The following is a 17264-nucleotide window of genomic DNA, read 5'->3' as shown; positions in this document are numbered from 1 at the left end:
CTGCCTGTTGTTATACACTGCTTACGAAGTAAAATCTGTATAAAATAGTAATGTATAATACTTTGAAATTAGCATACACATTTTTAATAGTAAGATCATTTTTCTTAAAGGTTTTATCAGATCAGAATAAAAAAATTAATAAATGATTATTTTTATTTTTATAAGTTGCTTGAGAAAAATTAAAAATGTAATAAAACAAGATTGAAAAAAATATGTGAGACTCATATTTAAAACACTTCATGCTCACAGGAGTAGAGAAAATAATTAAAAACAATATTAACATAAGAGAAATAATTAAAAAGCTAAAAATAAGTGTATAACATATTAAAAAACTATTCAATTAGAATAATTAAAAAAATAAATAGTTTTACAAAGTTTATGATCATATTTTACAAGTATGAACATATATTTCATTTAAAAGTATAAATTAGTAGACAAATTTTAAAAGGGGTTATTTTTTTTTTCTAACATTTACCCCTTTAGTTTTTTTTATTTGCATTAGATACCGGATTTAAATTAATGGAAAATAGGGAGGGGGGCAAATCATTGATCACCTTATAAATTCGCTTTTGATATTTATACATATTATATTTTATTCATTGACTTCTTTGTAGGTTTATGGTTATATTACATAATTGGTCTTATCGATTTGTCAGGGCTGAACAATTTTTCCGATCTATCCCCGTAGATTGGTAGTTATTGGATTAGGAACGAACCACAGTCTTAATGGAGCTATTTGTGCCACTGTATGTATATATTGTATTTTATTATCATATCTTATATGGTTTTCAGAGAGACGAGTCAACTATATGTCTATATTATTATATACCTTTCCTTTGTTGATTATGAAGAACGTATCTCCCCGGGCACCTTGTCTGATTATGTAATCTCCGGCATTGTAGAATGTCTAAAAAATGTAAAATGAAAATAATAAAACGTGTACTTATAGTATAATATGATATATTTTTTACCTCTTCCAAAACATCCGAAATCTTTATAAGCGTTTCTTCGGGCAAGTCTTTGAATATTGGAACACTGAAAATTTAACATAAAGATAAATGCAATCGATTATTATTAGTTGGAAACAGGGAAAATCTAAAATCTTACCTCTTGAGGAAATCGGTATATTCTGTTTGTCTTATGAGTCCAGTCCTCATCATAATTGTCTGGAAGCATTGTCGTTCGATCGCCCATAGCTTACAGTCCGTAGCAGCTGGGGAAAGAAAAATTGACGAATTAATTACGTACGATAATATACAACATTTACATATAAATAGAACTCTTGTAATTTTAAAGGTTATGTATTTGTTATAACATTGATGTCGAAGAAAAATAAAATTATTGATAGAAACAGATTTTGTTTTACACAACGTGAGGAAGAAGACAAAATATGCCGTTTCGTTGTCTGCAGTTATTAACAACCAATAAAAAAATGCACAAACACAAAACGTCACAGCGACCAGAGGTCTGTACAACTGATGAAAAACACGAGTCCACATTACTGCAAAAGCGAAGTCCGTACTGGACTCGTGTTCGTCATTCATCTAATATATTATTGAATGGCATGACCAGTGATCAAAACAAACATAACGAAAACAATTAGTCAGGCGTTTAATTATGCCAATTGAAATAATTTAGCAATGTATTGCTTCGATGATACATTATAATGTGATCATAGGCTGACGTGAATAAATTGCATTAGGTAAAATATTTTTTATCAAAGTAGAATAATAAAAAATATTTTTAAAAATACCAATGCTAATTTGTGAAAATAACAAATTTAACTATTAAAACCCTATATTTTTTATTGATAAATCAATATTATACACAGGCAATTTATTATTACTAGAACTTATAGATTTATATGTAAAAAAAAAATCACGAATTATGCATTTACTCACTAAAAATAGTATACTTAATAGTGTTGCGATAAAATTATATAAATTAAGTTTTAAACTAATTAATTGTAACAAGTTATAATAATTTTTATTTATTAATATAAATAAAGTAAAAATGCAAAAAAGAAAATATTATGGTATAGAATAATAAGTATGACTAATTTCTAATAGCTAAGGCTATTAATATGTAGTATAATTGGCCAATTTTTTTTAAGAAAGTAAAAATATAGTACTGCTACTTATCACGCAAACATTACTGATAATACAATTATTATAGTTAAGTTAAAATGTTTTTAGAATACATCTTAAGTATGCTATTTTAATACAACTATTATTTTGCTTAATATCGGCATGTCTTTAAAGTATTTTATAGATAGGTAGGTAAGGTAGTAGGTAAATTTACAAACGTTTTTAATTATATTATTTATTTCTATTTATATAGTAAATTAAAATAATAATAGTAGGTTGCTACTTAAAAATCGAAAGTTGATATATTCGTCCTCCACATATTAAATAAAAAAAAGGGATACTTTGAAAAATACACTCTAACATACGTAGTGTGGTTTAAATTAATTAAAAAAAGAATTCAGAAATATTCATTAGTGACCGAAAAGAACGAAAAGAATGTCTAAAAGTATATAGAACACCCTGTATGTAAATAGCTATACAAATATAAGTGTAGTTGAATGGTTTGATTCTATTATATAAGTGGTGGGGTTTGCCCCGAACCTACTTGAGAATCAGTTAAATTAGAAGAGTAGTCGAATTGAATGAAATACACAATTAACTTGAGCAAGGAATTGGGGATTTTAATCGACAACCGTGAAATTGTCTTAATTAAAGATTTAAAATGATAGGTTGTTTTCTTATTATAACAGCTAATCTCTTTATAATTAAAAAGAAAAAATTCTAATCGTCGTTACCAATGACAAATTCTTGTAGTTTAATACATATAGGTCGTTCGTGCAGTTTTATAATTGTTTTAAGTGCAAAAATTATAAAATACGTATATAATGTATACTATACCTTTAATAGTGGCAGTACGTTTGCAGTTGTATAAAATAGCCAACTCTCCGAATACTTTTCCAGAAGTCATAGTACTAAGATATTTGTTTTCTCTGCTCACCTCCACTCGTCCCTCTGAAAATACAATACACATATACATTAGTTTACCGGTAAAAATCATAGAAATTTATGATCATATATAATATACATATAAGATACAATCAACATGAGAAATCATGTAACATGTCATTTGGCGTACAATTTGGGCGTGAAAACAAAATTTTAACAGTACAATGTTATTTTCTATAGTGTAGCTATAATTATCGTCGTTATTAGTATAAGTTTCCATCATGTATATATAGTTTGTGTGACTGGATATATATTTTATGCAAAATTTGACTGCCAAATCGAAGGGAAAAATATTGTAATCTAGTACTTGAAATGACAAATTATTATATGTTATTATTTTTTTTTTTTAGCATTGGTCGTAGGTACGACTCAAATACTCCAAACACGTCATACTATATAACGTCACGACCTTCTCGAAGATATAATAATAATAATAATAATGGCAATTCAAGTGCAGATATGTACAACACTGAACGTATACGAAAATAATAAAAACTTTTTGTGTGGAGTAAACGTAGGTACTGAAAAAACTACACGCTTGACCTTATTTTTACGTATGCCGACACACAACGTGACGGAGACGATATCTAAACCTGCAGAGTGTATAAAACATATTATATTATATTATATTATAATATATATTTTATACGTAACAGGTGCAATTTGTTGTTGTTTCGAATTGTGTAAAATGGAGCGCGCGATGCGGTCAGCTTCACACACTGCACACAAGAACCTGGGTCGGTCGTGGCCTCGTTGTGAAACCACGTCGTCTCTTTTAAGTAATACGTTGAACATACCTATAGTTTGAATCGCGAAATTTTAATTATTGTAAAGGAGACTATACGGTGATGATTACGTTATTCTCTTCAATATATGCGTACACAAGTATACACACACACACACACACACACATATATATATATATATATATATGGTTTGTTGATGCAACTAAGGAGGAAACTCGCGTCACGTGTATCGAGCGGCTAGGGAAATCGACAGACTTGCATACTAAATACCGGTGTTGCATCGATGTTACATTCATGCAATGGTATTTCAGATGAACTAAACTACTGCTGAAATCGTTTTCAGTGACGTATTCTGCAGGGATATTGCACGTTCTGCAAAGATGTACTGGGGGAAGGGGTTGAAATTTTCGAAGAACTTTTCACAAGTCATGGCCTACTGACTACGTTCCATAAATTTCACGTAGAACCGACGTGGTTACAAACACTACAAATTGTTAATAAAATGTTAATATATCGACGAGATCATAAGTCTACGGACATTATTTTAATTATTTTCTTAACATTTAAATGGACTTCAAGAAAACCCTTTTGAATTTTTTTCTATCGCCTATTATCACTACACATGTAAATATGTAAAACTATAGGTATACACACAATAGTATTTATAAATATGTATAGATATTGTATATTTATACAGGAAAAGTCTGTCGATTAGCCTTACTATTATATCTGACCTCCCCAATAGTTATAAACGCTCGTATTGCAATATTACTATTATAGATAAACTTGTATACTCGAATTGGAGAAATACATTTACATGTTTTGCGTGCTTAATCGTTGAGGTCCATGCGAGACGTAATTAAATAGGTACAATATACGCGTATATAATATATTATATTATACATTATAATCTGTTGTAAAGTTTATTAGTATATAAATAGACGTCTCTCGATATAATGGGTGTAATACGTGTTTAATATTACTCTTGAGTAATCTCTGTGTGTGCAGTACAGTCTCGTTTGTAGATAAAAAGTATACGCGCAGTGTGCCTTCACATTATAGATATGTCATCGCATGTTTAAAAGAATAAATCATTTACCAGCCAAAATTCTTTTTCGTGTATTAAACGCTTATAAAGAGTAATGAATTAATGTTTTACACTGCACATATACACGCGACGACGGATTTTTATTTTATACGTGTACATACAATACACAGTTGATCGAACGTGAGCTACTTGGATTAATAATAATTGAAACGGGATAGATTTCAGCCATTTACAACAGTATAATAATATGAGGACGGCCGCGACCCGAGCATACTGGTTTGTCGCAGCTGGACAAAACGAACTTTTGTATGTGTGTGTATACAATGTATACTATACATACTACAATTTACTCAGCTGTAGTAATTGTATTATATAATAATATGCGCTCTGTGGTACTGGCCTAGCAGCAGCATCATCATCAGTTAACGCCTTCAATCAATGCGGTTAAGGTTGTCATGCCTCCAATCAATAATAATAATAATAATAATAATATGGTACTCCAACAGTAGATGATAATATTTTCATGTACCTATTTGATATCCTATGTGATTTGGAGAACGCGGTACATTAAATATATGACCTTTTGGTGTTCTATGCCAGTTATACGTTACTGGGCCGTAATTTTATATACGTATTTTTAAATATTATATTATTTATTCGTCTGTTACATAAAACCTAGACCAGAAACATGCAAGATTAAGGGTTTACGTCATATATACTATAGTCTATAACTACCTACTCGTAAATTGTATTGGGTGAGTATGTAACCCGTAAGGACGATAATTGCTGCAACTTTAATTGTAACCCAAAGTTAATCATGAAAAAAATTTATTGAACGATTACACTTTTTCACTTTCTGTATTAATTGATAAATACGTTCGAAATTAATATATTCCATGTAATATTATTGACAGCTGGCAATTATACATATATAGTACTGTGGCCGTACTACGGTAAGTTATATTATACATTAGGTACCTATATATTTTAAATTTAAAATAAAAACATTAATTTGTCGTTCATGATATAAATATTTATAGAAATAATTTAATGAAAAGACACGAAACTGTATTCATGTCATAACATTATCGTCATTCTGGATCAAACTCGTTTTGATTGTTACCAAATAATTTACACTTTAATGGAATAATTTGTATAATATGCACATTATATACTTGCACCACGGTCACGCACGGCCGATGATTATTTTGCACCGATCTGTTTGGCAATAAGTTTCCTTGTAAAATAACGAACGGCGGTTTATTTCAATCCGTTTACTTCACGACGCTATATCTAATAATACTAATACCTAATTACTACAAATAAAAAATGTATTACTCAACACTACGCGAAGAAGCAAGTGTAATTCATTAACTTTTTTCATAAACGATTTTAAGAATATTAGATAGCGATTATTATAATTTATGATATTTGATTGGTGTACGCCCAAACTATCTTTTCTCTTAAGCATTTGGAATATTTCAAATTTAATCATCGATTTCTACAAATTATAATTTTATGATTAAATGTAAGTATTTTACAGTTTATAATGTGCAAGAGGCTGGTATACATAATACAAATTGGGTAAGTTATGTTTTTTTAAGAGATAAGTACGATGATTAAGTACTCGCAGCTATGTTTACCAAATCATACACTTATAATGGGAAGTACTGTTTATTATACTTGTAAACAATTTCAAACAAAAATGAACAGAGTTTAACTCGAAATTAGGAGTACCTACTTCACACTGACATTATCTGTATTATACGAATCGATAATGGAGTGAAAGCAACCGCAGTTAAACATTTTAGACGTTAATAATAAAAATAGTAATAATTTAATATTATGCGCCCTTGTAACGAGTTGGTTTCCACGGGGCACCATGTGTGTACGATGGCTGTGCAGCGGCTGAGCTCGACACTGCCGCTGCACGACCGAGAGACATACACAACCAACATTATGGACTAAATATATTAAACTGGCACGCGAACAAAATTATGTAATATTGCCACACAATGAATAAACAAATTGAATAGATAATGAATAGTCATAATAATAATTTATTTTATAAAATAATTGAACCATATTTCAAATCAGTTGTACGTTCTTTATCTATCACATAGACCGTATATTAATGATATATTACGACACAGGTACTTAATATTATTGTTACCACTATTATACCACAGCTCTCACACGCGTGTGAAAAAATAATATAATATTTTTGTTTTATTTTTCTAATAATATTAATTTCTTCGTTTATCCCCTCGCCCTTCTCAAGTTAACTCTGTGTAACCACACTGCTACCGTCGTCCATCCAACTTTTTTTGAACAAACACCAAAGGCGTGGCAGCTGTATTATTTCTATCTTTTTTGACACGATATACCGAGTAAGTATTTATAATGTAATGAAGCGATGAGAAATACAATCACGAGTTTTTATGTATTATATAGCTGACACTAACACTGTAAGCTCACCAGGCAGCGTACCGCTGAACAAAAAACGCTGTCGAAATCCTGCTCAACATTAAAATAAATAATGATACACATATTGTTGTTACAATACACTTAATATAATAATTAATAACATCATATTAATAAGTGCGTACATAAAACAATAACGGCGCAAATCCCGCGTGAGATTTGCGCTCACAAGCAACTTTATACCGCTACGACCGTGGTATGTTATAAACAACCGTACCACACGCAAGCACCATTATTATTTTTAATATCATAATTGTATTGTTGTTTAATATTCTAATATTATTGTTTTCTTCGATGTTCGTTATTTTTTTAATTTTTGATATTGCAAAACGATGCGACGGCGCTAGTCATACCGAACACGGTCGTCAACGCTCGAATTGTATGAGCCATGAGGATACAAAAGATTAAAAGGTGCACATCAGTATCGATAAGACGACTTAAGAAAGGTCGTGAACGACAATGAGGTGTTTTTAATATTTACAAAACGCGTTTTGGTAAACTATTAGTTATATACAATATAGGTAGGTAGTAGGTACATGCGCATCCAGTATTATGTTTACCAGTGTGGCTTTGCATTTAAATACACATCACTTATTAGTTATTACTTATTATATTTTATTGCGTAATGTACGATATCGTATTTTAGCTGAAAAAAAGAGTTGATATAATATATTAGTATTTAGTTATAACTTATTAAAAGAACAAAACTGAACACGAAATTGAAAACTTCTAGCTGGCGTAATGGATTTTTATGTAAATAGTAAATATCACATTGTATTAACAATTAGTTACAGTGCCAACGATTAAATATGTCGCACATTGCGTTATTCATTAATAAAAAAAAAAAAAAAAAAATTAAAATACGCCCGATGACAAATCCTTATTACGATACTACTACGGTTAGATTTTACGAAATTAGTCATCGTAATTTGAGGTGGATTACAGCGCATGCGCAGGCGTGACGATTTTGATTTCCCTCGGGAAGCCGGTATAGGTTTTATGTGTACAATTCAAACAGCCTTCATGAACCTATATCAGCTCTTACAGCGGATGAAAAAAATTCCGAAACCATAACTAATTTTTTAAATGATTCAGGTCTTCTGCTTATTTTGTGATCAGGTGAGGGAAGTACAAATAATTAAGTCATTACAACAAAAAAACACAGCGCATTAATCAAAAGATGGAGTTGCGTATCGACAGATACGCATTTTATTAGTTTTCGAATAAATAATAAATATAAAAATTCATTGATTACCTTTTTGTCAATTAAAATGTATGCCACGAATGAGCAAAAAAATTGTATTTGTTTAACACAAAGTTCTTAGGAGTTGATCTTAATTTTCTATGTAGGTACTTATACTATTCTCATTAATTATCACTTTATAGTTAATTTACTTTCTGTAGTACCTACTTAAATCTAAAAAAACGATCACGAAGTATAATAGCATATTCTGCATCTAAATATCTTTTTTAAGTCAATTTAAATGTATAGAAATTAGAAATATTTGAAAGTATATAATAATACTTCTATAAATAAATGAATAATAAAATATGCATTTTTAGCCTGTTATAATTGCACTTTACTTTTAATTTATAAAAAATAATAACAATAAAGTTTGTATTAACATAATCTTATTATTGGAATAATACTATATAATCTATAAATAGTGTATAAGTACCATAAAATTAAAATATTCAATATGGAAGTATCCTCCTATAAATCGGAATAAATTTGAAAAAGTCTCAAATTAAGTACAACTATTATCAATTGATAATCCGTTGATTGTTATATTTATGCGAGATCAGCTCTTAAAATTATTGTTAGTCTCCCTTTTCCCGTGTACCTACTAAACCGTGTCTATATTACCTCGTCGTAATTTAACTTGATGTTTTTTTCTAAGCTGTTTTTTATCGATTATGCATTTATTACCCGATAAGAATTATTTTGGTATTATCGTCGAATAGAGCAATTTGGTTGTGGAATGAGATAAAGCCTCCACAAGACTCGACTCCAACAACCAAGTCTCAGCTATATTCGTGTACGTCTGGCAGAAGTGCAGGATGATAACAATATAAAATGTCAGAGAGACGCAGTGGTGACTGATGACGACTGTGCGCAAGAACGCCGCCACCGGTATAGTGACGATCAGGTCATCGATCTCAGCGGCATTATTTTCGGATTCTATTGTCGTACGCGAAACGCACAATCGCGGCGGGCGGCGTGTCCGATTTGCGAACGAGTGAAGCGACGTTAGCCCGCATATACAAGTAAAAACCATTATACATTTATTATTATTATTACTGTCATCGTCGATGCGATTACGACAGCGGATAACGGTTTTCGGCCGCCAACGCCGATATCCCGCTGTAGCTGTAGCCTAGCTACGATGTTGACGAATAACTCAGGAAACCAGTAGTATAATACAACATGTAATAATATTGTTCGTTGATTTTGAAATAGTTCATTGATTTAAATTCAACCATTATAATTTATAATTCATCTACCGGAAGGACCAATGAGCAGGACTAGAGTAATAATTACGCTTTAAAAATGTTCGTGAATGTCGCGACCCCGTGTACAGGGAAGATTTCTTTCGACCAATTATCTTTTAATAAACTTATTTTTCAATACATCACACAAACCAAATCTTATCTTATTTAATCAATATTTGGTTACTAATACCACCGATTATAAATAGTGTTTATTTTTTTTTATTTGTTTACAATCAATGTTAATGCTAAACGCAAATCAATGGTTATCTAACATTATGGTTAGGTCGATTATCAAATGTATAAACAGTTGCCTATAAAATATTCCTTAGAATTGAATGACACAGAGACCTCCTAATTTTTCAGCATTATCTATATTTGTACATCTAGATGGTAAATAGTAATGATATCAGTTGCACACTATAAATAGTTATTTGTACAGTTTTCCGGAAAAGGGGGCGTCGAATTCTTGTCAACTTAGAGAAAGTGTGCGTACTCGAGAAGTGTTTGAACCACTAGTCTACTGATTATTATGAATAATAAAATATTTGATGTAAAATAAGCCGCTTAAAACCTAAATAACGTACTGCCAGAGGATGGAAACACGATAATAAGCAAAATATATCTATTTCATCGGACTACGATTCATTGTTGATTGTCGGATCTTACCAAAAAAAACGTACAGACATAAGTAGGTAAACATAGATTAAATTATTGTCACATAAATTTTAAGTTCAGCACCAATAGAATATATCAGCATTTAACAAAGTTTCACCACAGGGGCATTCTTAAAATAAATCATGGAGAAGTAAAATATTTTAAATTGACAATTAGATTTAAAAATACCCAATTCTTTATGTCAAACAAATTTACTGAATGTCGACTACCGACTGAAAGTCTAATATAGTTATTTTTTACTAAGTGAGTGGGATTGTCATATACCACGAAACTCTTAGGTTCATTTCTGAATTGCGCTTTCCGCAGCATATTTATATTTTAAATAAACACGCAACAAAAATATTTTAAATTTCAAACGATTTGAACTTCTCTATTATTGTCGTATGGTTTATCTACTCGACTTTGTTGACCTCGTCCTTATCGCGTGTTGCTATAAAAATTATTTGAGCGAGAGACATTAACGCCACCGCCGCTTCACGAGATACCATCGGCGGCGGGTCAGGTTCCTAACAAGAGAAGGAGAAAAAAGAAGAGCGAGCGCACGCGTTTCGTAATAAAATATTGTTATTGTTTTAACGCGAATATTGCGATGTTTCAAGACGGTTATAGACACGCACGCACATACGAGCGTATACGAACAAACGGAAATTCTGACGAAAACCAAGAGAAACGAAACAGTAAAAATAATAATTAATAACAATAATGTTATAAGTACATATTATACACGTAGATGATAATTATCAAATTTAATGTACCGTGTTCGTTGCTGGGACCACTTTTCTCTTAACAGTCTCAACGATCGCGCGTTTCGAAAACAATAGCCACATGCGCAATAATAACAATGATACACAATATATCTAATATGTACATTGTACACAATGTTAATATTGTACATATAAGTTTGATTTCCAGGTGTAAATCTTTTTCGAGAGTATCAAACGTACATGTGCATACATACCTCGAAAACGGATTTTTGTACGTAAAAAACCTAATGATAATTTTAATGTTACTCAAAGTAGGACCGCAAATCGGTAACCATGATAATATTAATAAACATTGTATTTTCTTTTTTAAACATCACGTTTTAAAATAACAATAATAATAAAAACGGCGAAAATTGTTTAAAAGTTTAAGAATATTTTTTAATTTTTTATTTATGGGTTGTACTCATAATTATATGTGCGCAACATTACGCACACACTACGAACAGGTACTACCGGTTGCACGACAACGTGGCGCGACATACTGCAGTTCTTCAATCATTTATCTTGTTATCATATAATATTATGTTATCATCATAATTTATCAGTTATCTATTCGTATACTTAGGCTTTCTTAACACGTATACATAGTTTCGTGTTAAATGTAATTATGTACATATTTTGCAACATACATAACAATGTTATTACTGAAGCAATATTATTATGCGCCCAGGAATGTGTCCTGCGCGTTTTCACGCACACGATACAAAAATGACGAATAAGCAACGTATATAAATTAAGATACTTGCTCGGATCAATGTTAAACGTGTTTACAACAGTATTGCGGCTTGAAATCTGTTTGAACGTTATACGTGTGTCAATCGATGTGTATCTAAATTCTAAACGATGGAAACTGGGATAAAATAAATATTATATACGCCAATTTAACAATTCGAAATCTTTTACCGTCAGCGAGAGATAGTATATACTATATTATCATAATAATTTATAACTGTAAACTGACGGGACGATCATGGCACAACAACAGGTGTGTATTGCGACGACGTTATGGTGTGTTTGGTGATTATCGGTGACGTTTTTTTTTTCGACTGGTTGATATAGTTTTTAAAATTCGTAACGGTAGAAGAATGTAATAAGCTCGTTAGTGATATTATTCAATCGCCATAGCCGTTTTTATTAGAACAATAATAGTAATATTTCACCCAACTATAAAATAATAGAGATTAATAACACCACAATGGCCTTTACAATGACTTGTAAAGGAATCGATTAATAATTATTATTGCTCTAACAATATTCTAATAATAAAAGTATATTATCACTATAATAAACATATATACATCACTTCCTTAAAGCTTGCGTCACAAGTCACACCGATTATCGTGATGAAGGTTAACTGATTTACAGCGGAAAAGTTATTTATCGATTACTGGAGGTTTTTTTGATTTATTTTTATAAATGGTGTGATTTATTAAACATAAACATTTCCAAGTTATCTTATTAATAATAAAATAATTCAAATTATTCAGATTTTTTAAACTACTTAAGGAGTATCCTGTATGTGGCAAGCTTTTATTTTTCAAATAAAACCCCACTTTTTAATTAAAATTATCAAATAAATAATTTTTCTGAAAATGTTGATGTTCTTAATTTAAGATTCCAACAAATAGTTTTTCATTTATTTAAATGTTTACTATAAAAATAATAATCTTTACAATTGATGATACAAATATAAATGAGATGCAATATTAAATCTAGTATTTATTATGCTTGGAAAATGTTAACAAATTACAAATGTTGATTGAATAATATTAATTACTAAAATTATCATAGGTATGTAATATGTATTCCAAACCCATTATTATGGACCTATTATCCTCAGGGTACATAATTAAATAACTCAAAAACAACTCTTTCCGTTTTGATTTTGATATATTAACATTTTCAAAAAAATATCTGCTATATAATTTACACTATAATAGTCAGTTCTCATTTGAAAAACAAAAGTTCACATCTCCACATTTGATTAGTAGGATAAAAATTTAAAAAAGTTAAAAGTAAGGTCTATGGGTATATTTAGAAAATTCAAACATCAAATTTTGAATAACTGCATTATTGAATAAAAGAGGATGAGCATACTTTGTGAATCACTCTGTGTATCATATAAAATATAATATTAACCATGTTGAAAATACTTGTGAGAATAGATTTGTGGTGGTATAATACACTAATACTGTAATAGTAATAATAAAATAACAATATTGAGTGAAATTCTCGTTTGAAATACATTTTTGATCAACATCATATTTATTATTATCGCATACCTACTTATCATATAATATATTAAATTACATGGACAAAATGCAATAACACTTTTCAGTTCTATATAAATATTATTATACTGATATTATAAATTGTAACATGTGTTTAAAGCGGTTATTTTTCAACCATGAGGCAACAAATAATGATAATTAAAATAATACCAACGGTAAAATATGAAAGCGCATGGTTAGCATTTTAACGCCTTTAGAATTATTTATTTGATAACGAAATGCCACGAAAATGCAGTAAATAATAAATATTGATTTAATATATACGTATATCAAAAATAAGCCACACACGGCGGTCCACCATATCTCGATATGTGTGTATACATTCCAAACTCGACTGAGTTGGACGATAACGTAAATTTTCTAAAATATTAGTTGTACGTCAGCAGATCATAGTTTATTTTAAAATTTTAAAATTTAATTCAAGTACGCTTAAAATAAGATGATTATTGCCGAATAGTATAAATAGTATAGAAGATTGATTATAGTTCATTTGAATGTAATTGAACAAAGCTAGTAGGGGGGGGGGATAAGAGATGTTCTTCCCGTTTGTATAATAATATACGATACATGAAAACTCAACTGTTTAAATCATGGATTCACCATTGATGAAATATTTATTGTTGTCCTTCTCCTCTCCGGGCATTATAATATCGATTTTTGAGTTATGTTTTTGAGAACAGGACAATATCACAGGATAGCTGCAAGTTAACTTGAATTCTGACTAAATAAAACAAAAAGCGCTAAGAGGCAAGCAGAAACATACAAGAGTGAATATTTCATACACAGGGACCACCGTTTTGTTTCTCATCGCCCATACACTTTCACTGAAATCCACTAATTATTATTACTGAGGCCGGACGCAATGATTTCGTGAGTCGTAGATACACAACACGCGATTAAGACAACGTTGATCCGTGTTGTTGTAGGAGTAGCTCTCATTAATGAACGTTTTTTTTTTTTTTGTTTGTTTGTTTTAATATAAACTGACGTAGCAATTACGAATAAAAAATGTTTATACGATAGTATTGAATTGGTCGTTGTCGCGCAGTGTGACGAGCCTATAAAGGACGAGTTAAAAAAAATAAAAATGATAATAATAAAAATAAACAGTATCACTGCCGTCAAACGGAAACACCGAACCCGAGAAACGAATTATTAGGACATCCCGCGAGTATAGAGACGGGATTTTATTCCTGTTCCTATTATCATTTTTTTCAATTTAATTACGACACATTTTCTTCTAGGATCACGAACGGGCGAGTTTCAGCGGCTATACATAATATTCGGGAGCATAGATTGATTTATCAGTAGGTAGTAGTAGGTAATGAATGCGCCACCATCCAAAAGTATAATCGTGATGATGACATATTTTCATACGCATGTACTTTTTTTATCGATTGTGTGTGATTTACATACAAAAAATATTTTAACCACGTCGTGTCGAATTCGTGTAAAACATATTTTTGCGCTTGTTTGCACATAATAATATATAAGAACAAAGACAAAATTAAAATTATGCGGAGTAATACTACAGTGATGCCTCGACTACAGGTTCTAGAGAAACTGGTAATCACTAATTATTAATGATAGTTAAAACGAAATTGTTTCGATTTTTAACCTGTAATTATAAGAGACAAAATATTTGTACGATAATTATATTTTATAACAGATAAATGTTAATTCTATTAAAAATAATATAAAAAAAATTTATTATTCGAACAAAAAACAAAATAAAAGTTATAACGCAGCCGATAAATATGATATTGATAATATACACGGCAGCTAGTTGTTGTCTATCGTGATAACCGTGTGTAGCTGTAATATTTTTATTATGCGATCGAACGAGGACACCAGTCATGTTGATTATGAGTTTATGACCAAGTTTTGTCTCGGCACAGCGGTTTTTGTAATAGTCACGATTTCGAACGAATTCAAAAAAAAAAAAAAAAAGAAAGAACCGTACGCATAATGTAGTTATAACCTCAGTAGTTATTTATGACATAGCAGTAGTGTCGTCAGCTTTTTTCCATCACATGCAAAACTGTTATTCGTACAAATATGTAACAATGTAACATAAACAATACACATTATTATATATATAAATGTGTAAATAATATAATTCAGAATGACTTCATGAATTATATTTTAGTTTAAAACTTATTTTATTCGGTTTTTATAATTTACATAATTGTAATAGATTAATTTAATATTAATAATGATTTCTAATCATCGTGGCCCTCATATCTTTTAAATCTTTTTTCCCGTGGTCTCCACTAGATGAGAGGGGAACTGCTTTTGCATTGCTTCCCAGCTGGTATCATTTAAATCCATTATCATGAATTATGTATCTATTGTTAGTGTTTAGAGTACAATAACTTGTAAATTGAATTTTGATTGATAAGTATATGAGCTTTACAAAAAAAAAAAACATCTTCTAAAGAATTTAAAATAAAAACAAATGGTTCTTATTTAAAAAAAAAATGTATTACAGAATTACATTCCTAAAATATCATAAAAATCTTAACATTTGAAAATATGGCAATTAAATCAGATCCTCCGTGACATTTTTAGTTTTAAAAATACTCAGGATATAAAATATATAATAATTGATAATAACATTATCACGTTTGAATTTTGGTTCAACGACGATATTAATACGGTAACTAAGATTATAGTTGAGATTATTTAAATTGCGTTCGTATCTATAAAGTATTATATCTACCTATGTAGTTATGGCGAGTACCAAATCGAACTGTCCGTTGTAGGGCTCACTAGCAGGTTTGGTTTTTTGATATTTTTGAGGAAATAACTATATTTTTAAATAAAGTTTTTTAATTATACTATTGAATCAGAATTATTTTTATTATAATGTATTTAATAGTTATCACTTATCATGATTTATAAAGATAATATATTAAAGAATAAATTTATGTATCATAACTTATATAATTCTTTTTTTTTTTAAACAAACAAAAATAATGAACTTAAAATTATGTAATTTTTCTTACAAATCTGATTTATTTTGTATTTGATCTACATGAAGTAATTTATTTTATCTATCCCCGAGTATAGTTTCATATTAGGTTCTCGAGATACTCGAATATGCTTTTTACAGTAATAGTAATAAGTATTAAATCGAAATTAGTAATTATATAATTTAACAATAAGGCTAAGATCACAGTATGTGTTTAATAAGTATCGTTATTATTATTATTATAATGATTGTAGTTGTATATAATACCTATGGGTACATAATAAATAAAAATATAATACAATATTTAAACATTTACACAAACAATAATGAACAATACAATGATTTCACGCAGGCGTAGCACGCTTGTCAAAAAAAAAAAAAAAAAAAACACTATAAAATTAAGTTAACTGTTAACAAACTAATATATCATATCAACGATAAACTGTTTAGATGTCATTTAACAATGAAATAAATGAGTCAGGCTTTTCTTTTCTCGCGATCTTCCGACAATAATGGACAAGGATTAAAGAAATCGGTTGTTGGTGTCATCTCATATTAAAAATAATAAAATGATATAATATCATATAACTATATACGAACAACTGCGCATGAACATGGCATAAGTCGCGTAACAATGCCTTTAATTTTGGTAAGGGAGTCGTTGGTACTTGAGTCTTATTTAAAATTATTTGAAATTGTGTAAACTCCACTGTCTTTAAGTAAATATGCTTAAAATGTCTCTAGACCACAATTTGAA

At 29.7% G+C, this 17264-nt stretch overlaps 1 protein-coding gene across 1 annotated transcript in view; it reads right to left on the bottom strand.

The window, feature by feature from the left end:
* Positions 1-17264, bottom strand: part of LOC112597778 (cGMP-dependent protein kinase, isozyme 2 forms cD4/T1/T3A/T3B) — a gene marked incomplete in the record, with an annotated part of 125685 nt that overhangs the window by 5518 nt on the left and 102903 nt on the right. Inside the window, 4 exon segments of the mRNA XM_025343988.1 lie at positions 830-907; positions 972-1035; positions 1108-1213; positions 2925-3038. Of these exon segments, the coding sequence (XP_025199773.1) occupies positions 830-907; positions 972-1035; positions 1108-1213; positions 2925-3038 (362 nt within the window).

The sequence above is a fragment of the Melanaphis sacchari genome, unplaced genomic scaffold (genome assembly GCF_002803265.2).
Source record: "Melanaphis sacchari strain LSU unplaced genomic scaffold, SCAv2.0 Contig43_pilon_pilon, whole genome shotgun sequence".
NCBI lineage: Eukaryota > Metazoa > Arthropoda > Insecta > Hemiptera > Aphididae > Melanaphis > Melanaphis sacchari.
Note: the sequence above shows the minus strand (reverse complement) of the source record. Positions and strands in the feature narration are given on the sequence as shown.